Source organism: Diplotaxodon limnothrissa, linkage group LG1 (genome assembly GCF_057381915.1).
Source record: "Diplotaxodon limnothrissa isolate DT_005_m linkage group LG1, D_limnothrissa_male_GT1.1, whole genome shotgun sequence".
Lineage (NCBI taxonomy): Eukaryota > Metazoa > Chordata > Actinopteri > Cichliformes > Cichlidae > Diplotaxodon > Diplotaxodon limnothrissa.
Window position 1 is genome coordinate 41,336,210 of NC_140596.1, and position 25,787 is coordinate 41,361,996.

General features: G+C 40.1%; 1 protein-coding gene across 1 annotated transcript in view; it reads left to right on the top strand.

The window, feature by feature from the left end:
* LOC146640228 (multiple epidermal growth factor-like domains protein 10) overlaps window positions 1-25,787 on the top strand; it is a 189,068-nt gene that overhangs the window by 37,217 nt on the left and 126,064 nt on the right. The window contains exon 4 of the mRNA XM_085350434.1: window positions 1,261-1,353. Within this exon, the coding sequence (XP_085206560.1) occupies window positions 1,261-1,353 (93 nt within the window). The remainder of the gene's footprint in view (window positions 1-1,260; window positions 1,354-25,787) is intronic.

Sequence of the window (25,787 nt, forward strand, 5' to 3'; positions counted from 1 at the left end):
CCCCAGACAAACAAAGAGGCAGTTGGCAGTTAGAAATCAGCAATCGTTCACACACCCCCACTCCCCTCCAGAATTCTCAGGTAACAACCTAATTTACATATGAATTGATGACTAGCCAATTTAGCTTCCACTTGGCTGAAGCTAAAGCCTAGCTAAAAGGTAGAAAAGCCAAATGGCTGCTCTCTGGGACTCTAGAAAAGGACGGTCCGTGAAAATGTTGGCGAACATAAACCGGCCCATGGCACAAAAAAGGTTGGGGGCTGCTGCTATATAGCACTGTTACTGTGTCTATTGAAATAAAAATAAATAATAAAGTATGAAGAACATATTTAATCTTTTAACAAATGCATGAAAATATTGAAAAATCTGTGATTTATGATTATTTTAATTTGCGTACTTCTTCTAACTCAATAGAATTTCATGCATTAAGAGACGTAGCTGGCCCTGTCTAACAATTGTATGGTAAGATTCCCAGGAGCTTGAGGCAATAGCAGCACTACTAACTGTGTTTACACGTCCGTTACAGTAGATGCTACAAGTAAATGAACACACAGTGTCAAAAAATCTTCAGTAGTAATTATTGTGTCTTCATTGCACTAAGGGATTGTGTAATCAACTGTTGAGTGCTAGTGTATACACTAATCAGGCATAATATTATGGCATCGGTTAGTAGGAACATATTAAAGTATATCCCTAATATGCATTCCTAAGATACAATATGAGGTAAAAAACAACAAAAGTTAAAAGAAAGTCTCCAATAAAATAAATATTAAAGACTCACCATGTATTACCAGCAGTTAGTGTATATGTCTCTTCACACCTGAGAGTGTATCTGAGTTCTACAGGTGTTTGCACTGTCAGCATTGTATATCCGGTTGTTAAAAGTGATCTGCGTTTTGTTGTTGCTTCCATTGTTTTTCCACAAAAATATGCATTATGAGATGAACATTACCATCTGCTGGAGGGCAGAAGAGAAGAAGAATCAGATTAAGACATTATTCTCCAAACAGACTTTTCAGTAGAAAATTTCCAAGCCAGACTTTGTGCTAAGCTGGAGTGGATAGTGTCAGACTTGCACTAAAGACTGTAACATTGAAAGATATTAACATGAATTAAATAAGCTGAGGGAACGGGGATTATGATTTAAATGACAAATGGACTTGATGTAAGGTTTTATGACTCAAAGAAAGAACTTGATAACTTCTTATGTGTTATAGTTGCTTGTTTGACATTTGTTTCAATGTTGTTCTTTCTTCTCAGCACTGTGCACAGAAGAGTGTGCCCATGGACGATGTGTCTCTCCTGATACTTGCCAATGTGAGCCAGGATGGGGAGGACTGGACTGCTCCAGTGGTGAGTACTCAGCAGACAAACAGACAGTAAATGGAAACATTACTACAAAGCATTGCATTACAAGCGTAATGTAGCATAATGTAGCTTTGAATAACAGTAACAACAGTAACAACAGTACCGCAGTCGATAAAAATAAAATTGGCCTCATCCTTTTCTATTTTTGTCTACTTTTCTAACCTGTTTGGTTTTGTAATATTTGAACATAACAGTTCATAGCATTTCTTAGTATAACTTACCTTTACATGGCTTTGCATAACATAACACAACATTGTATAACTGTAGAACATTTAGAGACAAACTATCCGAATTTCAGGAGCAGGACCACTCCTCCAAACACGCGCCCTCCTGTTCTCATCTATATGACCCCCAGTTCTCAGTTACTTCACTTTTCACTGACAGACTGACAGAATTTGTAATCCTGATGTGTAAATAACTAGTGGTGACACAGAACGTTAATAGCAAAATGATCAAACACTTCATGAAGACCAACCAGTCATGTTTTTTAATGTTAATGATTTTATCTATATTTATATCTGTATGTTAAAGCAGAAGCTGCTGTAGCACAAGCTTCCATTGCTAGTTGTATTTGTTGATTTGCTGAACAGCATAAAAACATGTGAAAGGAGTGTTTTTTCTGGTATACGGACCAATATAATTTCTGAGCAGTAGCTTGGTACAAGGCTAAGGGATCGGAAATTAGTAACATAATTTAAAACATCTTATAAAAACAGGTGATGTGTATTAAAACCTTTTAAATATATATATTCCATTATACCAGGAAAACATATATTTAAAAAAAATCATTGCTTCTAACAATTTTGAAACCTTTAAAAACATTAGATTTTGATCTGTGGCTATTACTTGTTTTCCTGCAATAATCCAGCCTAAAACATGAGCAGCATTTAACTATTAGTGACACAGCATAAAATTACAGATTGGCAATGTGTTTAAAGGGACAGCTGGCATTAACCTTATGTCACGAGAGGGCAGAGGTCAATCCCTGTTGATTGTGCAAATCAATACATTTTGTTTCGTTTACCTTTAGCTTCATACAAATGCAATATGTAGGAAAATAGAAACACATGCAACATGAATGCAAATACATAACACTGAAATAAGACAAAAAGCTCAAATTCACAAGCTGCTGTCCCGTGCATTTAGCCAGAGGTAAAGAGTGAAGTGGACATTGTTGACAGGTGTGTCTAATATACGATGCTGGGCTGCATGTTCAGCTGTGCTGGGATTTTTGTCTTTACGCGCTCATTATGGAGAGAAAAACTTTTTATCCATGTCTGGCTGACAAAGTTTAACCATTACATGAGACACAAACAGCTAAAATATGCTTTGGCTTTGAAAAAGCTACTCAGAGCTCATCAGTAAAAAAGCATGTAAATGTAATGTGTCAGAGGCATTGTCTGTTTCCATGACAACAAATGGAGGCCTGTTCCATAATGCAATGCAGACAGAAGAGCTCACAAAGAAACCTCATCGTTGGCGTCAGTGTTTTATGGACTTTGCCTAACTTCCAACAACCTTGTGGAGCGAGAGAAGTGAGGTTACTTAAAGCCTTATAATCACAGGCCGTTTCCTGTAGGTGACTGAAATCCTTCTGTCAGCTGTATCATGCACAGCAGAACAGAGAGACAAAAACACCTTTTTTAATCTAGAAGTTATACCAGAGATATGATAAGAGAGCCACATTGCATCAAGGAATTCTGAATTTAAACCATTAAGCTCAATGGTCAAGCTCAAGAAAGACCCTAAGGCGAGCTGGCCTTAGGGTCTTTCTTTTGGTCCCCAAACATGAGAATCATCTTCATACCCTCAGAATTATGGAATCTCTCTGGGATTCCTCTGAGAAGATAGAAGGAACCAAAATCACAGAAGAACTCTGTAAAGTCCTTCAAGATGCTGGAACATCCTAAAGTTGAACCAAAAGTTTATTTTAAAAATGTGCAAACACAGAAAAAGAGCAAGATGCGGACAGCCAGGCTCCAATTTCATTCTCAAACTTCTTGCAAAGCTAACATTTCAACCCTCTGTCTTTCCTGTCTGTACAGTAACATTGCAGGCATTTTCACATTTTCAGACATTATGGAAAGAAATGGTTTTAAAACATTTTTACAACAAATTTTACACATTATGAGATTATGAGCAAAGTCTAGACATACATGTAGAATAATTGTCATGGTCCTGGGTCTGATAATTATTAATATTGTGCAATATTGTGGCACCCTGCTTTCCATGTTCATTTATTTCCTGTTTTACTTTGACAGTCCCGCGCCCTGTGTTACTGTATTCTGTTTTGAAAGGGAGGAACTGTCTCATGTGGGTGATCAGCTGTGTTCACTCCTGTTCCTTATTTCCTCGTTACCCTCCTGTGTATTTAGTCCTCTGTCTTCCTCCTTCTGTTGTTGGTTCATCTGTGTTTCTTCCCTTGTGTTTCCAATTTTCAGGTTTCTAGTTTCATACAATATTTAGTTTTCCCAGTATAGGTTTCGTTAGCTTCATCCTAGTCATTCTGTGCTTTTTGTTTGTACTTTGATTCAGCCAAATAAAAGGCTCGCTTTCTGTTCATCACCTCACTCTGCCTCCATCGTCTGCTTTTGGGTCTACCTTCTCCTCACTCCACGCCGTCTGCCTCTGCAAAAATAAAAGTAAAAGCCCTTTTGCACTAGTACCTACTCGGTTCGGGTCGAGTCTGCTCGACTTGGTTTTTAGGGTTTTCCATTAGGTGGTAGTACCTGGTACCAAGTACTGTGTTAGTACTTTCTCTGCTGGGGTTCCAAGCAATCTGAGTTGATCCAAAAATGTGACGTCAACAGGCTGCATCGTGCTGATTGGTTGACTTGACAAAAGTCAACACTGCCATTTTTGAAACCCGACGACGAGGGAAATGGCTGCACCAAAACCTACAGCATGGTCCAGCTATTAGGTGCAGACTCGTACCATGGTGGGGGTGTTTGTATATTGCCTCCATGTCCTGTCTCTTCACAGAACTTTCGGCCGTGTTGCTGTCACGACTCCGGGCACATTGAGGTGGTACGCCATTGTAATGGAAAACAACAGAAACCGAGTCAATTCAAGTCAAGTCACGAGGCAGAAGTCTTCTGGTGTTTACTATTTTAGCCTTCATGTATCTTTTGCATAGTTCTTAACAAAGGCTATGAGTAAACGGATGCAACTGTGTCACATCTGGAAAATAATTCTCGCTACACAGAAGTAATCTCTGTTGATTGAAATGATATACTTCTGAAACTGCCTACGCAGCAGTTTGCTTCTCATGTGCCTGATTCTATAAAGAATCTTTATCATCTTAAATTTCTTCTTTGCAGCATTTTCTTTCTTTTTATCTGATCCTTTTTGCACATGATAATCTTTGTCATTATAATCACAATCCCTGCATTACATGATAATTTTCATCAGACTTTTTCCTTATCTGTCGTTAATTTCTTCTCTTTTAACTGCTTCTGAAGCTTCTCCCAGAGTCCCCTGTTCTGTCTTTGCTTTCTCTCGTCCTGCTCCTTCTCTCACTGCTTCAGCCCTGCTTTGTCTGAGCTGTTTATGCTGCCTGGCAGAACAACAAAGTTCTTCACCTGGACAGGGCTCTAGAAAGGGAAGGTGGCTGAGGCTCACACATTGCTACATAAACTAATCTGATTAGCTGCAGAGGAAGACTTAACACAGGCTTTCTTTTTCATTGTTCAGTGTTTTTAGTCACTTGAAGTTTGACTTACTTGTTAGTCACAACTTGTGTTCGACAAACATAAGACGCATTTTCTAACACAACAAACATGTACATCACAGTCACATGGAAAGTATGTCTGCATACAATATTATATTTAGTATATTTAGTAGTTCAGAGCAAAACGTGTGTAATAAATAGATTTTGACAAGAGAAATATTTTCAACATGAAATGCTATAAAACCCTGTAAGTCAAAGTTTTTGCAAAGAAAGCGCCCCCTCTTGGTGACACTAGGCCATTGCATGAAACGTGTTCGACTTAGAAGCAGGAAAGGGAACTGCCAGTAACTAACTGGCACCTGGCTGGGGACAGCAAGTCTAAGCATGTGTTTCAGTAAAAGCAGCTGTTGATCAAAATTACTTTAAAATGAGAAAGAGGGGGTTACAGTATAGCTCACCCATTTAAAGAAGCATGTTCAGATTACACACAGAGCAACATTATTTTATTTAATTTACATCACGTTTTCTGGTTGCTGTACTCACAAACAAAACTGTATAACACTGACGGTCTTTAGGACCTTTGGGTTAAAAAAATGGGTTATACAGTGTTCAGATCATTCTGCTTACAGGGATTACCTACATACACTGAGCCCTTTATTTAAAATGTTGCTCATTTGACCACAATATATCTGACATAATACAAGGAAAATACATTCTCTTTTAAATTTAAAGCAAATGAATCTCATTTTATTTAACAAACTGAAGGTTGAAGTGATATTCAAGGTCACAAAGTAGATTTTGTTTATCTGCCTCTGTTATATGAGTTCTCGTGACCGAATCATTGTTCAGCACTTTCCCAGTGAATCGGTTTGTAACATATGAAGTGAAATTGTGTCAATTCTACTGATTTGGATTAGATTAAGTGAAGTGGCTGGGTGATATTTAAGCCTTTAAATTCATTCATGTTGCTGGTGCATCATACAGGACACTGCTGAGCCATTCTGTATTAGAAAGTAATATGATTTGAAACAGCGTAGGACAAAAGTGACCACAGGATTCTTTTCTTTGTGCAAATTGTGTAAAAGCATGTAGAAAACAAACACATTGCTCATTAGGACGAGCTCGACATCCCCATAGGAGAGACGCTTCTGTCTCACGGTGCAGCATCTTTACAGCAAATTACATCCTTCCACAGGTAATGAGAAAATGACAAATTGTACGACGAGGATGTGTGGAGGCAGAATTTTCACGCTGAGCTGTTTTAATCTAACACGGGAGAAAAATGTACTCCCCGATGTTCAGATTCACCTGTCGTACAGCCACGTTATCCACAAAGCAAGGTGTGATGCTGCTCTGTGCAGAGCTTTGCTTTAACACTAAAATATACAAGAGGGAGGAAAAGGAGAGGGAGGAGATGCATAGATGAGTGCAGGAACAAAGAGACAGGTCGAGAGATGTTACAGACAGCCAAACTTCCAGAGAGAACCAGACACATTAAATTGAGTTTGACTTTCCCTGTGTTTACTTCCACTCCCTTCCTTAAACAAGGACACAAGTGGGCCATCAATTCTTCATCCTCCCTTTCCTTTAGCTTAAGTGGTAGCAGATTTACCTAACCCATGTCTTGGCTTGGCCTCAGTCCCTTGGCTCTTGCGCAGCAATAAAAACAGTAAACAAAGGGGAATCTGGAGTACATCGAATAAGAAACGGGGGCTAAAGGGGCTGTGAGGCTCATTAGGTGCCAATAACCTCCTCATCACCCAAACAGCACATGTTAATAGCTAGGGGTTTATGCTGAACTGGGCAGCACCAGGGAGGGCAGTGTGAGAGTATGCAAACCTGGGGAGTGGAACCAAGTGGTTAAAATGAAACTGATATTGAGATGCAGTCGTTTCATTTCTACTTTAAACATGCAGTCGGCACAATTTTCTTTTTCCTCAGACTTATTTGAGTGTTTGAGAGATGTGCTCAGCAGAAGCTGAAAAATAGCTTCTACTTTTAGGTTCTGTTTTTATTGTTTTAACCCTTTAAAACTTTTTAAACTGTCAAAAGTTATTTTCTCTGAAACAAACCGTCTGCCACTTTCAGCTAAATCAAATTTTGTGTACAATTATAATTGGACACTTTTGCCAAATGCTCGGTTTTCCTTTTTAAATTTTGCCATCTTTAAATAATACAGACTTTGATTTAGTTCAGTTTTATTTGGCTTGACGGGCGGTGTCCTGCAGGTTTTAGATCTCACCCTGGGTCAGCACACCTGAATCACATGATTAGTTCGTTACCAGGCCTCTGGAGAACTTCAAGACATGTTGAGGAGCTAATTTAGCCATTTAAATCAGCTGTGTTGGATCAAGGACACGTCTAAAACCTGCAGGACACCGGCCCTCGAGGCCTGGAGTTGCTCACCCCTGATTTATACAGTACCAAATCACTGAGCATCACATACGGTGACACCAGCAATGTAGGAAATCACACATCCTTAGTAATCGCACATTTTACAGCACAGCATAAATACATTGATACATCTATCGGAAACGTTACTGGAATAACTTTTGTAATTGGTTTTGCTTCAATGAGATTTTACTCAATGATTCCCAGTTTATCATCCTTTTCAGAAACCTCAGATCAGAGCAAACTTGTAGATGCTGTGTCCATTTAATACGGTGCCTCACCAAACCACGAAAAGTACATGCAGGCAGAAGTCGCAGTAAGTTTCAGTCTGCAGTCAGAACAGAGGGAGATAATTTATTTCAGGCCAACGTGAAAATAATCACGGGAAAACGTTTAAACTGACATAACTAACAAAATTACAGGTAAATACATATTACCTGCCTAACGTAATAATTTCTGGTAATTAAGGACCCTGTAATGTACTTCATACTTGCTCACTAGTAACTTCTTGGCTGTTATACTGAGTTGACAGTGCCCTGCTGGCACTGCAGCTTCTGCTTTGCCTCTGGACAGTGTGACATCGAGTTGACCCACTTACTGTTGTTTTCTTGTCAAATCTGTACATCACTTTTAAAAATAGCAAATAGGGAACCTGTTAATCCTGTTGTGTGTGATGTGTTTTACCTAACGAGTTTTTGCTTTACTTCTGGTGTCTCGCCCTCGTTTTTCACCAAGAAATATTCCTGTAAAAGGACAAATTGGTCTGGTGAGGTTTGCTGAGATGACATGTGGCTCTCAGTGGCCAGCGTGGTCACATGTCACCTCACTACTGTGCCCAGACATGCTAGACATAAAACCCAGACACACACACACGCACGCACGCACGCACGCACACACACACACACAGTGAAAGAAAAGCTGGGGTAGACAATCTCACACTCAATCATATAACTGCCCACAGTGATACATTGTCTCTTTGCGGGCCAAGTCTCTGTAAGAACCAAGTTTCGCACAATTCTTCCTGCTGGCTTCCGTGTTTGAGAAAGCTTATCAAGGTGTGCAACATCGTAATGCAGCCTGCACTTTCCCACAGCTGCTGCTCTCCATTTTCACTCTTTTGTTTGCCTCTTGTGTGCCTTTCTTCTTATCTCCCGGTGCCACTCTTCAGCTCAGCTGCACAAAATCCATACGGATTCACTGCAGTGCAACTCTGCCTCAGCTTCTGGTTTTGATTTCTGCTCGCCTCTGTTTGTTCCCAGCCAGTCAGCAACTCTCTACAAGCCTTTTTGCCACAGATTATTTATGTTCATGCTTTTTAAGTTTTTGGTTCTGTTTTCTGTGTTTTCTGAATCAGGTTCAGGTTATGCTATTTTACTTTTAGTTAGAGGTTTACAATATCCATCTTTTACTGTAAATGCAGGCATTTGCAACATTGTATACATATGTGTATATATATACATATATCACATTGTTTTACACTTTTGTACAGTGAGTGCAGTGCAGCCTCGCTGACAAACCTTTCCAGCAATCAGTGTTTAGTGTTCACACCATGTGTTAGTATTAAAAATCTAACACTTTGTTCTTACTTCTGAAAAATATTTTGAAAGGCCTTGAATGATTAGTGATTCATTCATTCATGCTATGTAAGCTCCCCTGTCAGCAGCCGGCACACTGCTGAAAGCTGCAGGCTTTGAGCTGTTAAAAAGTAAACCGCGGTGGTATAGTTTCTAAAGGCCAGAGACAATATCCTGTTGTTAATATAATGCTGGATACAAATCTTACTAAGCTGGACTAAAATGTTGTCTTAAATAATCCTCCTTGTTAATTTTCTCATTTCTGTTCCCTGTAAAGTTGGTTTTGTTAGAATAACAAATTTGCATTATCTAGATGCTTTGGCCCATTTCTCAGTCCCATAATCCAGTGCAGCTGCAGACTGGCAGGTTAATGTCCAAGAACACCTTTTCACCTCAGACATTAGTAGATGGTCTCATGAAAAATTCAGCCATGCTTGAAAAAGAATTAGCTTCGAAGAACATTGAAGTGTTTGTGTCTTTTCACTTAAGACATGCTGCAATTAATCTTTCCCTTTAACACAGATGCTACGTAGAGTTTGGGAGAAACAATTAACGTGCACTAAAAAAGTAATGTTGAAAGACATAAATATTAGAAGGGTGATAACTGAACTAGTAGATATCATAAAACTGAGGCGACTACTAATAAATCCAGGGCAGAAATATGGGCATTTTACACTTAAATATTACAGTGTTGGCATATTCGAGGTGCATTTTACAGATGAGATTTTGGATATTAATTTATATCGCTCCATAAATAAGGAAATACTGTCATCAATCTCAACATCTTCCACAAAAAGTAGGAGCCCAAGCACTCGTTGCTTTCATGAAATGTGTGCAAAGATTGTAATTGTGTTCTAACAGCTGTGCATATATCAGGAGAGGAAAGGAAACACCACCACATTTCAGTTGGGTTGAGACCTGGACTTTGACTGGGTCATGGTGTCTTGATTTTTCTGTTGTGGATTTGATGGTGTTCTTGGGATCATTGTCCTATTGCATAACTAGGAGTGTGATTGCTATTCGTGCTGTTGGTATTACTGCATCTGCACCTTCTTGTTCAGTGATAGATTTCTTACCAGTTTTGGGTTTGAACAAGTGAATTCAAGTCAGCTTAACTGTTGGAGCAAATCCAAGATCTGCCTTTTGTTCTGCATCAGAGAGACATAGTATGTCCTTGGCTTTCTTCTCAGAAAACATCGACAAGGTTAATTTTTAACAACGGTTTACACAACACCTCCTGGTGTATAACTCAGTACAAAAATACCAATTTCAGTTTTGGTTTTATTTCAGTCACTTTATCCTTGATCTGCTTCAAACGTCGTTATCCCACATACACATATAGTAGGCTGTGTTATGGACATCACAGCTGTTGTCCACAGCTACGGAGGTAAAGTCTTATCTGCTTTGTCTTTCAGCTGAAGGTACAGATTTCAAGTTTCCTTGATTCGTCTTGTTACGTTTCACTGAGACACACCTTCTCATGTTTTTTCTTTATTTTTACTACCTTCTACATTATAGGTACAAACAGAAGACATCAAATATATGAAACAAGATAAATGGAATTACGTAGCAAAGAGAAAACTGATGTTTTATATTTTAGATTCCTCAAAGTAGCCGCCCTTTGCTTTGCTGACAGTGCTGCAAACTGAGTTCCAGTAGCAGACACATCTGCATCAACTGTTCAGAGCAAGCTGTGTGAATCAGATCTTTATGGTCAAATAGCTGTTAGGCGTGAGCAGCACGGTGGTGCAGTGATTAGCACTTATGCCTCACAACAAGAAGGTCGTGAGTTTGATTCCACTACCTGGCTGGGGTTTTTCTGAGTTTGCATGTTCTCCCCCACAGTCCAAAGACATGCAGTTAGTGGGGTTAGGTTAATTGGTCATTCTAAATTGCCCATAGGTGTGAATCTTAGTGTGAGCGCGAACGGTTGCCTGTCTCTATGCGACAGACTGCCGACCTGCCCAGGGTGTACGCGGTCTCTATGATAGCTGGGATAAGACATGTTTTGAGTTATTTCACACTTCTTTGTTTACTTCATAATTCCATATGTGCTCATTCGTAGTTGTGATGCCTTCACTGAGAATCTACAATGTAAATAGTCACGAAAACAAAGGAAAACCATTAAATGAGAAGGTGTGTCCAAACTTTTGACTGGTACTTTTTCCACAAGTCTGAAAGAAGACATGCCATGGAAGCAAAATTAGCCAGTAAATGAAAATAACAAAGTATTTGCATTTATTGTCTTCCCTTTGTAACGTATTTGCCTTCAAACCCGCAGTGAGAACCTTTCTACTTTTATGATCTCAGTATCCTTCTATTGCATGATGCTTTTTTGTTTGTTTCTTTCTGTCTCTTTGTTTTAATCTATGCCCACTGAATTGTGAATGCCACACACTTCCCCAGCATCATGTATACGAGTCTGTCAGCTTCGCTCTGTCTGGCAGTAGATGATTCTGAACTCCCACTGCTCTTCATTAGCATCAAGTTCATTAGGCTGCTAATAACTGTTGCCCATGTTGGAGGAGGTGATACTGTGAGGTCAGCAGCCATTAGCCAGTGGGTCTTCTGGGTTTTGTCCTGCTTTGAACTTCATTCAGGAGAAAACTGGCCTTTTATAATAAAGCGTATCAGCAAGTCATTAAGTGCAGCTTTGCAGGGATGATGTGATGAGTTCCTATGGAAAGGCATGGAGGAACTGTATGAAAAACTGTGGTTAGGAAGGGAGAGAGAGGATCATACATATTTAGAATATCAAACAAGTGTTAGCATAATGTATGTGTGTCTTAAAAATATGGTTGTTAATTTCATATAAATGTCCAGTGTCAAAGACTCATCACATCTCATTCAGTAACTGGATCATTTCTAACTTAAACAGTAAGGTATTTCCTCTGATGTCAAAACATAAACTACTACTTTAGATTTATTGTGTTACAGGCTGTAGAAACACAACGTCTGTTCTTTGCAGTAACCTGTGCTCTCTCCTACAAGTTTTCCTTTGTGTTTTTCCCTCGCTGTGCCTCGTGCTGTCTGTCTTGGTCAAAGACATTTGGTCTGACTTTATACTTGCTGTTTTATTGTGATGGTTAGCTTGTGTTCTCACCTTTATTCTTCCTCCTTCCTCATTAGTGCCTGTTAATGGATTTTGTAGTTAAATTTAATTTTATTTGGTGTTTACATGCTAGATTATAACTTGATTACCTTTGCAACATTTTACTCCATCCATGTCTCTTTTGTTGTTGTTAAGTGAAATTGTTGAGCAGTAGTTTTTAATATGGGGGTCCCAGTGCAGTCATGCTGATCGATATAGTCCATAGGTCCAAAAACTGAGAAAGTTCTGCTGTTCGTGTCATTTTCTGACCATATTCATGCAGTTAGGTTTATTTTGAATGACTGAAAGTCACCTTTTGATTGTTCAGAAGAAAAATGTGCAAATTGTCAACTTTGTTACATTATATATAATATTATCAGGTGATATAAGTTCAAATGAAGTAACAATTTACTCGTATACCACACGGGAGTCTTCACTTCTTTTGTGTGTGTTGTAAATAATCTGGTTATGCATGCATTGCGCAGACTCTAGGACACACTGTTGTCCTTGTTGCACGAGTGTGTGTAGCTACACCTCCTCTTCATGATCCTGGACTTCATTTAGTTGGAAGTGACAATGCACGCAGTCTAAAGGGACACTGGTTGTCCTGCTCAACAGGAACACAGCTTTAAACACAAATCCACACAATGCTGACAAATGAACTTGCCCCACTGCCAACTCCAATTAATAGCTTCAGCTGCATCAGCATGCCCCTTGTGTTTGGTCAAAATTAATTTACCAACAAACTTTTTAATCAAATTTCACCACAAACCCCGAGGGGCGATCGGCTCTGTGCATTCACTGTTTGGTGCTGCAGTGTTAGTCTCTTGCAGTGGGGAGCAGTGATTCAGCTCGAAGCAATGAAGCATGGCTTTTTTCCACGCTTGTTGCAAGTGTAAGAAAAATGATCCTTCAGCATTTCCTGTTAAATTACAGGGAACAACACAATCAAAGCCACAGTCCCCTAAAAAGCACAGTTTTCAAATGTCACTGAAAGCTTTTTGTGTGTGTTAAATACTGATATTCAGGAGACATTAACAGGCCCCTGGAAACTCGGGCTCTCTCTGTGCTCATAGTGTTTGAATATCAAAGCACTGCACTCATGGTAACTTTCAGTAGTTGGTCATATATGTCTGCAGTATTTATACAATTTGAAAGAGGTTTTGAATAAATGACCACAATTGCACTTAAGCATCTCCAGAGGTCTTATCTTAATTTTTTTATAATAATTCAGAAAGGAGTCTAAAGTTCATTTTGCACTTTAAAGATAATGGTCTGCGATCTCGCTGTGCTCTAAAGGAAAGCAGAATTTAAAATAAGACCATTTTTGTCAAGGCTATTTCCCCAAACAGACAAAACTGAGCTCAATTTAACATCAAAATGAAACCTTTTTTACTTCTTAAATTCAGCAGACGCTGAGAAACAGCCTTCCTTTCACCTCATCTTTTTTCCAATTTAAGATCTTTAATGGTTTTTTCCATTCTCATCATATTTATCTTTTTTCTTGAGATAACAGGGAGATTATAAATGAACCTACACAATATCAGAAATTTGTCTCAGTGATGAAATTCAAGTGTCAACTATTCTTTCTGTTCTCAGAGTTTTCTTTCCTTGAAGATCTAAGTCAAAGTATAAATTGGAACACCAGTTTGAATTTTATTCCTATTTATTTTAAATAAACAAAATTGATTCTTTTAAATGGATCATGGAAAGGATTTTGTGCATTGTGAGCTTTTTGTTTCATTAATCGTCAAATACTTTCCCGTCTTGAAGCATACTCAGTCATGCAGGTAAGGAAATCCCAGAAAGCTGCCTGTGCACATCTGAATGTTGGCTGTTCAGCCTTTACACTGAAATCGCAGAATCAACTTTGTGGGGAAAACACTTTCTCACGTAAATACTTTACACAAGGTTCTTCTTTCAGTTGGTTCCTTTAGGGTAGGGGTGTCCCACTACAGTCCTCGAGAGCTACTGTCCTGCAGCTTTTAGATGCGTCCCTACTCCAATTGTCATGATCCGGAGTCTGTGACTCCGTGTTTATGTTATTCTTATTCTGTGGTCATTTTGGGGTTCTTGTACGTTCACGTTTCATGTTCCTATGTTCTGTGTTCTCCAGCTTGTGTGAAGTTTGTGTGTTGTGTCATTGCGTGTATGTGTTTCCTGTTTTATTGTGAAGGTCTCTGTCTGATGTCAGTGTGTTCTGTTTACGTTCCCCCTGCCTCGTCAGCTGTGATGTCTTCCAGGTGTGTTCCCCTCCTGCTTCCCATCCCCTGATTCCTGGCGTGTGTATTTATAGTGTGTGTCACCTCGTCCTCGTGGCTTCTTCGTCTGTGTTGTTTCCCCTCGGTCTCCCTGCGTCTCCCCGTGTGTATTTCCTCCCTGCATCTTCGTTTCTGGTTTGTTTTGTTAGTTTTACCCAGTTTAGATTCTAGTTTTATGTTCCCAGTGCCATTGTTGTTTGTATTTCCTTTTGTTTAATAAATACTCACCTGCACCTGAGCTGCCGCATTTTGGGTCCTAATATATTCCACACGTCTGCCACACCGGACGTGACACCAATAAAGCTGAATCTAATGGTTGGATGACCTCGTCAGCATGCCATCAAGTTTGGCAAAAGCCTGATAAGAAGCCATTCATTTGATTCAGGTGTGTTGGAACAAGGATGCATCTAAAAGCTGCAGGACGGTAGCCAGTGTTGGGAAGGTTACTTTTAACATGTATCCCACTACAGATTACAGATTACATGCCCCAAAATGTATTCTGTAATGTATTCCATTACGTTACTCAATGAGAGTAACATATTCTGAATACTTTGGATTACTTAATATATTATCATGCTGTTTACAACAACGTGAATGTACTATTGCTGTGATTTATTACTGTTACTGAAGGTCCGCGGCTCCGAACCGTAGTAAAGGGACCTCTGGCTAATATATCGGGTTCGTGTTGAGCTCGTAGCCGAAAACTAGCTTTACTTTGTTGTCTGGGTCAACTTTGCTAGCCAGAGACAGAGAGGCGTTGAAAGGTGTACAGTCGAGTCTTAACAGCTTACTTACAACTGGGCTCGTCAGGCTCTCTTTTTGGCTGCAGTGGTTATTATTATATTTACATGCTTCCAGCTCCCGTTTCTGCTCGATGACAGCTCCTACTTTTCCACTCCCCTTTTTCTCCCTCCTCGCGCTCACAGACACATAACGGGTATGGCAGTCCATTCTCCCTGCAGCACGGACTACACTGCCCATGATGCTACATTCTTTAGAGCTATGCCTGTAGCATTCTGCCTATTAGCTTAGCACAACAACAACAAAAAGGCGCTCTCTCACCCAGGAAACACACAGTCACAGAGAGAGCGCGCATCACCCTGTAACCATGGCAACCGTAACGCTGCCGCCTGGAACAACAGAACGTAGCTGTCAAACAAACCCAAACAGTCCTGACCCGCGACAAAATGAAACAGGAAAGTACCGCAGTGTAATCCATTTATTTCAACAAAGTAACTGTATTCTAAATACCACATTTTTAAACTGTAACTGTAACAGAATACAGTTACTCATATTTTGTATTTTAAATACGTACCGCCGGTACATGTATTCCGTTACTCCCCAACACTGACGGTAGCTCTCGAGGACTGGAGTTGGACACCCCTGCTTTAGGGATTGCCACAGTGGATCACCTGTCTCCACGCCACACCAGCCCTTTGCATACCCTCCTTCACTACATCCATGAATGTTCTCTGTGGTCTTCCATTTTCCTCCTACTTTGCAGTTCCATAATCAGTATCCTTTGTCCAATTTAGCCACTATTCCACATCTACACATATCAAAACTATCTAGGCTCTCTAACGTTGTCTTCAAACCACTCAACTTGAGCTGGCCCTCTGATATCATTTCTAATTCTTGGGCCTATGTCTTTATGTCAGTGCCAACTTCTACAAATCATACATTACAGAGGTCGCACCACCATCTTGTAAACCTTCCCTTTGACTCTTGCTGCTATCATTCAGTGATAAATTCCCTCTCGCACTGTCTCCACTTGCTTTAACTCACCAGCACTCTCTTCTTTAACTCTCTTGTATTGTTGTTTTGGATGATTGACCACACATATTTAAATTAAGGTGACTTTATTACCGCTGTTGCACTTCTCTCCCTCTAATTCACTTTCATTCGTCTTCTCTCCAAAACATAAATCCACCTCTTCCTGCTCTTATTGCAGATCACAGTGTTGACTGCAAACATCATAGTCAAAGGAGACTACTGTCTGACCCCATCTGTCAGTCTGTCCATCAGCACTGAAAACAAGAAGGAGCTCAGAGAAGATCCCTGATGGAACCCCATCTCCACCTTGAACCTCTCTGTCTTCATACACATCCTTTACCAGCCTCACGTGCTTCTCTGCTACTCTCAACCTCCTCATGCAGTACCACAGTTGCTCACTTGACATGCTATCATATGCTTTTCTGACCATCTCTATACTTCTCCATCAAAACGGACATCAATGCTTCTACTCTTATCAACTTTCAATCTTTGGAACAGGCTCAGGGAGAGGCAGCCATCTGCTACCACCATTAAGGATTGATGGGAGGAAGACAAGATAAAGACACACTGTGGAAGAGAGCCTGGGATTAATAATAATAATAACTGGTGAATAAATGCAGAGTGGTGTATAAACACATAGTGAGTGAAAAACATAAAACAACATAAAAATTAATCAGTGCATCAAGGAAAGTCCGCAGTAGCCTATTGCAGCGTAATTATGGGAGAAATTGACTCAGTTTCTATAGCGCCAAATGACAACAACAGTCCCCCAGATGTGCATTATATTGTAACATAAAGACCATGCAAAAATACAGTGAAAACAAAAACCCCAATTTTTTTGCTCTATGAACATGCACTTTGGTTACAGTGGGAATTAAAAATTCAGTTTCAGTAGGAAGATATGATACAAACCACTGCAGCACAGTACCTGTAATACCTACAGCATGTTCTAATCGCTCTAATAGGATATTATGGTCGACAGTATCGAATGCTGCACTGAGGTCTAGCAGGACAAGCACAGAGATGAGTCCACTGTCAGAGGCCATAAGAAGATCATTTGTAACCTTCACTAAAGCTGTTTCTGTGCTGTGATGAGCTCTGAAACCTGACTGAAACTCTTCAAATAAACCATTCCTCTGCAGATGATCTGTTAGCGGTTTGACAACTACTCTTTCAAGGATGTTTGATATTGCATTTATTTGATATGAAATTTTGATTTCTGTACAAGAACCAGTTCTTGATTCCCATCCCTACAGATTGATCATATTTAAGATTTAGCTCTTCTTTGAACAGACTGGAATCTCATAAACATGCTGATGAAAGGAAGTGATTATTAAAGGTAACTCAGAAGAGTCAGTCAGAGAGAAAGACTCTAAATAAATATCACTAGTACTGAAAGTTGCCGTACATAATGTAACATCTCTGAGACGGTTATGTGTAATTTTTTTCTCTAATTGTTAAAATTTATGGACCCATAACTAGTAAAGATTAAAGAATTTCTCTGTTTAACAGACCTCTGACTTTTTGTCAGCCTGGCTGTAGTGGTGAAGAGAAACCTGATGGCATATAGACTGATTCTTATATCACACTTTTTCACTCTCCCGGAGCACTCCGAGTGCTTAATACAACATGCATCATTCACCCATTCACACAAGCACTTTTTCTATGCTTAAGTGCTTTCTGTCTTACATTAACACATTCACATTCATATTCCATTGTCTGCAGTGGGGACAACTTAGTATCTCGCTCAAGGATGCAAGACTGGAGCAGTCAGGGATCAAACCACCAACCTTTCAGTTAGTAGGTGACCTGCTAATCTTCCGCTTCAGCCACTACCAAACCATGATGGAGTGGCATGAAGAATAGGAAGTTGTTGAGCAGTAGTTTTGAATAGAAGTTGAATGTTCTAGCTTTACGGAGCTAGAAATTATTCTTCCAGATTTAATGAAGAACCTCTAAATTACTGAGATGTGACACGGTTGATCTGATATCCTCGTGTTGGTGTTGTTCCCAGATCATCATACTAAATGTTGGTCCAGGATCAACATTGCAAGTGACCAATCAGAATGTTGTGACGTCATACTTTTGCGACTTCGGGAAAAACCGGCGTAAAACAAAAAACTATACTTAAGCTGCGTGAAACCGCCTCTGTCTGCCGATCAACAGACCCTGACCCTAACCCTAACCGTTTAATAAACAGTAAGCAGAATTGATATTGTCCTTGCAACATTGGAATTTCATAAATGCACGAATGGCTTGGCGCGCAAAGGAATAACGTCACAACAATGTGATTGGTCACTTGCAATGTTGAACCTGGAACAACATTTTCATGATGGTCTGGGAACAACACCAACACGAGGATATCAGATCATCCCAACACTTTAAGGTGCGCTTTTCAGAAAGACATCTACTGTAATGAAATACATTCACCACTGCTGTGTTATCGAGAAACACTGAGGTTTTCAGGAAGAAATTTCTATGCCATATTTAAGAACAAGATTCAGAGTGTGATTAAAGTGGTGGGTGGCCTCTACACATTTTGAGAGAGGCCCATTGAGTTTAAAATCTTACATGCTGTGTTGAGGCTGTCATTTTCAGCATCTATATGGATGTTAAAATCACCCACAGTAATCATGTTGTCTGAACTGAGTACCAAATCAGATGACAAGTTTGATAAATCATCAATTATTATTATTATCAATTATTATTTTATGAAATCTACATTTATCCTTAGCCAGCAGTTTCAGCTGGTTGCTTTGGCTCCTTGAAGACAATTCACTATGGTTGCTGGTGTCTCTAGCTTCACATTCTTCAAAACAGTATCAATATCCACTGAAGAAGCTTCTCGGATGAGAGGTGAAACGTCTTCAAGCAACTTAAAGAAGTCCAGACACTTTTCTTTGCAAGCTCCTTTGACTACGATGACCTGGATGACTGAGAACCTTCACAGACATCAATATCCAGTGGTTTTTCCTCGCTGGCTGTATCACTGAGTGGGGAAATGTCATTTGAAAATGTGAATGAGTACCAGGGACTTCTGTTTAGGACCATGTTTCCTCCTCATAGTCACCCAGCCAGCCTGTTTTCCCTGGTTGCTCGTTGCTTGACCATCTGCTGGAGGAGAGCTAGTGGTAACATCATTCACCCACACTGACTACAGGCTGGCTAGCTACAGGTTTTTTTAGGCTGCAGAGCTGGGTCTCCGTTTCACTAAGCTTGGTCTCCAAGTGTAGCTACAAACAAGCTACATTTCTTTCTAAAGTATTAGTAAATGTGGATGAAACCATGAGGCTTTCACTTGGCTATGAGCAGCCAAGTTGATGAACAGCATGTTTCTATTCTGTTTCTATTGGCTCTCACAGGCCTAGGGTCTTTTCTTCTCAAAGTTTTCATAGCACCCCCTAATTCATGGCAAAGGCATTCTGTCAATTTAAGGTTAAGGACTCTGTGTGGTCAAGTTCTTTCACACCAGACATGCTCATGTTTTTATGGACCTTTCTTTGTGCAGGGCGCATCCCCATACTGTTCCCACAAAGTTGGGAGCCTGAAATTGTCCAAAATGTTGTGGTATGCCGAAGCATTAAAAGTTCCTTTTACTGCTACTAAAACAGCACCACACCATAGCCCCCCCCCCTCCACCAAACTTTACACTTGGCACAATGCAGCCAGATAAGTACTGCTCTCCTGGCCGCTGCCAAACCCAGACTTATCTGTCAAACTGCCAGACGGAAAAGCGTGATTTGTCACTCTGGAGAACATGTCTCCACTGCTCTAGAGTTCGGTGGAGATGCACTTTACTTTGCGCTGCATCTTAGACTGTGGATTGCACCTGGTGATGTAAGGCTTGGATGCAGCAGCTCAGCCATGAAAACCAATGACATGAAGCTCTGTATGCTCTGTTCTTGAGCTAATCTGAAGGCTACATTAAGTTTGGAGGTTTGTAATCTCCAAAATCTCTGCGCACTATGTGCTTCTGCTGATCCTGCCCTATGATTTTATGTGGCCCACCACTTCATGGCTGAGTCGCTGTCATTCACTTTGAATAATACTGTTAACACTTGACTGTGGAATAATTAGTAGCTATGCTTGATTTTATGCAGCTGTGGCCATGATTGAAACGCCTGAATTCAATTATTATGCGAGTGAATACTTTTTGCAGTGTAGTGTAAGTGAGCACGTTTTTACTTCCTTCATCTTTCCTTTTTTGACTCGTGGAACATTATCATTGGAGAATCAGGTAGATTGTGTGACTTGCTCAGAGAGATAGATTGACATAACACGGACGCCACACTTTGAATGGCTGTTTTATAGTTTGATGATGTTTCTGTAGTTTGGTTTTTCATTGTTCAGAAATGTGAAGTTATTCCCTGTGTTTACAAAAGAAGTGTTTTGTTTTGCAGTCAGTGCTAACCTCTAATCGCTAATTTATGGTAGTACTTTGAGTAGTACTTTATCTACCTTTAAAATGTACAAAGATTTAACAGGATTTGAAGAAACGAAATGGACTTTTGCCTCATGCATGGAAAATGTAAGTGCTAAATGAGTCGTGAAATTTTCATTTTACTCTTTCCTGTTCTGATTTTATATTCTAGTGTGCATTTATTCGTTTAATCAAGGCATTTCTTTCTTAAACAGCAATTGCAGCTCATTATGCAAATGCATGAGCATTGTGTTAGTTCTCTATGACTTTGATATGTAAGCAACTGAAGTGAATAGTTGTTTTCTGAGTGGCTCTGTTAACAGATATGGAGAAAAAAGCCTCGATCAGCAAATAAATTTCAGGCTGCTGTTTTCCCATCAAATCCAGAGAGTCCTTTTCTCTCCCTCTCTGTATGGCATCAATCTTGTGTGTCTGAGAGTGAGGGGGGAAATGGACTCACATCTCACCTCAGAAACCTTTTGATTACCCATTTTCCTTCCAGTGCCACGTGAGCCCACGCGGGCCAAACCTCATCATAGACAACCCATTAAGGAATCTAACGACTTGGCTACTCACTGCTGGTTTCCTGCCTGCTCCCCTCTCCATATTCTCGGCATTTCTTCATCTCTCCCTCCCTCTCTCTTTCTTTCTTTCTTTCTCTCTTCGTCTGAACTCTGATTAATTTCCAAACAAACTTGTTTATCGTCCACTGCCACCTTTCAGCCAAAATGACCAGCATGATAGATCCTTTTCCTCTCCACATGACTGACTTCACTTTGACTTTGAAAATGGTTAGGAATTATTCATCGGCCGTCTTCCTCCTTTTTACATTTCCTCAGAGGAGAAGAGCACAATCATAGCTGCACCATCCACTTCTCCAGCAGTGGAGAAGTGGATGGTGCACTTCAGGACATCTTGACCTTTCTCAGTGGAGCTCATGGTATACAGGGGGGAGTCAGTATGACCTCAAAGTGAGTGGGGAAGTTGTCGTGTTGATTCCTAAAGGATTCCCCAAAGCTAGTTGATCTCTAGGATGCACTGTGACTCAGAGCGTACTCACAGTTTGGAAATAGAATTATCGTTTGTGGGGAATTTTTTTTCCAGGACTGTAAATAAAAGAAAAATGAAAAAAACAAAACAAACTAGGAACAATATGAACTGACAGAGCTTTACACAGTTATACTTTAAGAGTAGAGAAACGGCTGAGCAGCTATAAAGAGCTTTTGTAGTCCTAATGACTAATCAAAGCATTGTGCACTGCGAGCTACATTCACCCCTTGATGGAGTTCATTATATACACTTTATGTAGCTGAGCACAACACCTAATATACATGTGTTTGGACTTTGGAAAGAAACCAGAGCCTCAAATTTCCTTATAGACTCCATACACAAACCCAAATCTCGCTGTGCTTCAAGAAGATCTCTAATCATTTAATAAACAGACATAATGAATACTACTGTGGGGTTTATCTGTAATGATAATAGCACAGTACCTGCAATGACAATCATGGGCATTGGCCCCCAGGTTTGTGGTCGTCAGTTTGAGCCGTCTCTGCTATGACTGTTTGTGGGGTGAAGACGAGGAGATATATTCATCTTCTGTCTGTTGTAGCGTTCCAGGTGAGGGACGCTGATATAACAACTACACAATAACACTGTATTAGTCTGTTGCTCAACATTAAAACGATCATGTTGAGGCTTCAGAATGCAGAGTCAAAACTCAGTGGATGACGTCATGATTACAAACTCAATTTTTTTATACAGTCTATGGTTTTAACATCAAAATATACTTATACTTAAAGTTCCTAAAGTAAAAAGTACTTTTTATGCAGGATGGCCATTTTCAGAATCTGACACATTGTACTGAATCGTAATTAATAATTGTCGGGCTATAAGCCGCTACTTTTTGCACAAACTTTGAACCCTGCGGCTTTTAGTCAGGTGCGGCTTTACTATGGATTGTCCATGATTTTTGTGATATCGTAAGACGATTTGTTTTGTTTGTTCCGCTGTTGTACGGCACTACGTTGCCTGGCGGAAGGATCGGGGTTCAAGAGTGGTATGTTAGTCACATGTCCGTCCGCCAGGCAACGTAGTGCCGTACGAAGTAGCGCGAAAAACAAACTTCAAAGCAGCGCTACGCGTTCAGCGGGAGGCGTGGATGACGAGCGGCGATAAACTTGCGAAAAGCAAGTTATGCCCAACTCCACCGGTGGATTCTGACAGCGTGGAAAAGTGCGAAAACATCCACGATCACCAACGGATTTTGAAGGGCTGGACTGCTGCATGATGGAGAGGAGGACACCGCCACGGCCCTTCTGAGGGTGTTCGACTCTGACACTGACAACGAGGATTTCTTTTGTTTTGAAAGTGACAACGAAGGAAAGAAGCTGAGAGTGGATGACGAAGCCATCCTGAGCCTGTTCGTATCCGACACTGGAGGAGAGGACTTTGGTGGTTTCAGTGCGCAGGAAGAAGAGAAAGATGGTGAATGACTGACTTTTCTTCTTGTTAAAGCCGTGTCACTGCACCTGAGCCTAAAAGGTAGGCTGAATCTATTTTTCTGGTGTGCTGTAGGTTATTGTTATGTACTACATGTGCAAATATGTACCCATAACTTGTTTTTCAAAATATTAATAAAAGGGGTGTGTCTCCAAACAGCCATCTCTTTCCTGACAATTCACTTTGTGCATATTCTCTTACATATGATAAGTCAACATTGAAACACCTGCGGCTTTTAGTCAGGTGCGGCTAATGTATGTACAAAACAGGATTTTCCCCTGATTTTAGCTTGTGCGGCTAATATTCAGGTGCGCTTTGTAGTCCGGGAAATACGGTAAGTAATATGTACATATCTCTTTAATGTTTCAGCACTTAATATAATCACTTATATTGCTGGAAAGTGTTGTGTAGTGCAAAGGAATATACTGGATGATTTTTATTGACACCTTAAAATAAATGGCGTACAATCAAGTACAAGTAGAAAGTAGCATAACACAGAAATACTTATTTAATACAAATATGATAAATTACTCATTTCCAAAGTTCCTGAGGAGATGGGCCAAGTTACATTACACTTCTGATCCTAAACGCACTCTGATCCAGTGGCTTTGGGTATTGTAATTCAAATCTAAAATTTAGTTTTAACTTGAAAAAGCTTCCAGGATCATATATAAACCAATCACAGTAGCTCTAACTTCTGGGTTACCTTCCATTTCAGTTGCAATCATTTCTAGGAGCCCAGCCTAGATAGCAGGCTGAGATTAGGCCTGCATCCAGATTCACATGCTGTACTTTATTAATGGCCTGAACTTTGACCCAACCAAATGGCTGTCAGAACTGGACATCTCTACTATTCATATATGTCAGTGGAGCAGTGGAAGGATAGCCACCTGCCAAAAGCCATTAGACCTGAGCTGTCACCTCTGCTGTGGCAGACGGCGAGGAGCGGAGAGAGATTGGACCCAAATGCAGACACTGATGACGGACTTGAACTGAGAGTGAGGCTTTATTACGGCGGAGCAGATTACAAAAAAGCAAAAGGTGACAACAGCAGGTGTTTAGCAAAACCTAAACTAGGAGAAACCTAAAAAACAAGAATAAAGAATGGATCTGAGACATGGGAGATGCAGTAGGTGATACACAGACGATCCAGCAACAAACAGAGGAAGACAAAGGGCTTAAATACACAGAGGGATAACGAGGGAATGAGACGCGGGAGGAGAGCACAGCTGGGAGAAATCACACACCGAGACCGGAGGGAAGCAAAATTGAAAACACCAACGTAACACACGAGACTATCAAAGTAAAACAGGAAACACGAGACAGGCACATAGACGCGGACTGACACTGAAACAATGAGAAGCACAGACATGAAAACATAACACAAGGAACGCAGGGGAAGCACAGAGACAGAAACCAGAGACTAGAAACTATAAATAATAAAGAAATCAAAGACTATTAACGATAACTCAAAACACAAAACGCTGGGTCACAGACCCAGGACCGTGGCATGAGCTCAGATTTATGCCAAAAGTTTGCATAAAAGGAGGTCATTAAAATGCAATTACTACACAAAGCAAGCTAGACTATGTCAGACTGAATGATGCATGAACACGTGCATCATTCCACATCACAGTTGTTGACAGCCACTAATGACAGCAATTATTTAGTCTTGAACTACGATGCAAAAAGTGCAACAAAGAGAAGTCAGCTACTAATGTAGGAAGATTTACCCGAGGAATGGAAAAGACTTCCTAGCTTTGATTAACACAGTCCTGGTTTATTAACTGGACTCACTCAAAGACTATTCTGTAACTCAGTGAGTCACACGAACAAATGCAGATGCTAACAGTTATTAAGTCAGTTAGTGTCACATTAAAGTGAGACTTTATTCCAGGCCTGTGAGCATTAAATTGCATCATCCATCTGGCCTGTCCTCCACTGACCCACATCCTATCCAGTCTGAAATAGGCTGCCACTAAGTACAATTATTAATTGAAAATTGGAAATCAATGGCTCTGAATTAAGCACAAGCCTGCCTGTTTGTATATGGGTCACCTGTCTCCTAACTCAACTTTGCTTGACATACACGGTGTTTCAAAGTATGACTGAAAGGAGAATCCACACAGTTAGCAGCACACTCTTACCTCCAAAGCGTTGTTATTGGTGACTTTGTTGGGTTTCTTTTGGAAGTCGATGTGGCTCACAGAAAAATACCCACAGCCCCCGCTGCTGCTTCTTCTTTTCTTATTTGTCTGACAGTGTGCTGATGAAAATCGTTTTTTACATGCAAGCAGCATGGCCTCAAATAAAGCGCTGAATAAGATAAGATAAGATAAGATAACCTTTATTAGTCCCACACGTGGGAAATTTGTTTTGTCACAGCAGGAAGTGGACAGTGCAAAAGTTATGAGGCAAAAATTAGAATACAATAAGAATAAATACAGTACACAACTGTACAGAATAGAATAAAATAAAATACTATATACAGTAGAATAAAATAAAATAAATATACAATAAGATAAAAATAGAATACAAATACAAATACTATATACAACTGAGTAAATCGGTGGGCAATAGCTGAAATTGTTGGAAATGTAAACATATTGTATTCGTTACTCATTGCTACCCTCTGCTTTGACCCTCTTCAATGATTCTGTGGATTCTGTGGGGGATATTTGTTTTCTTATATAAATAAAGCCCTTCTAAACCTGCTGCAACCATAAGTCCACTAACT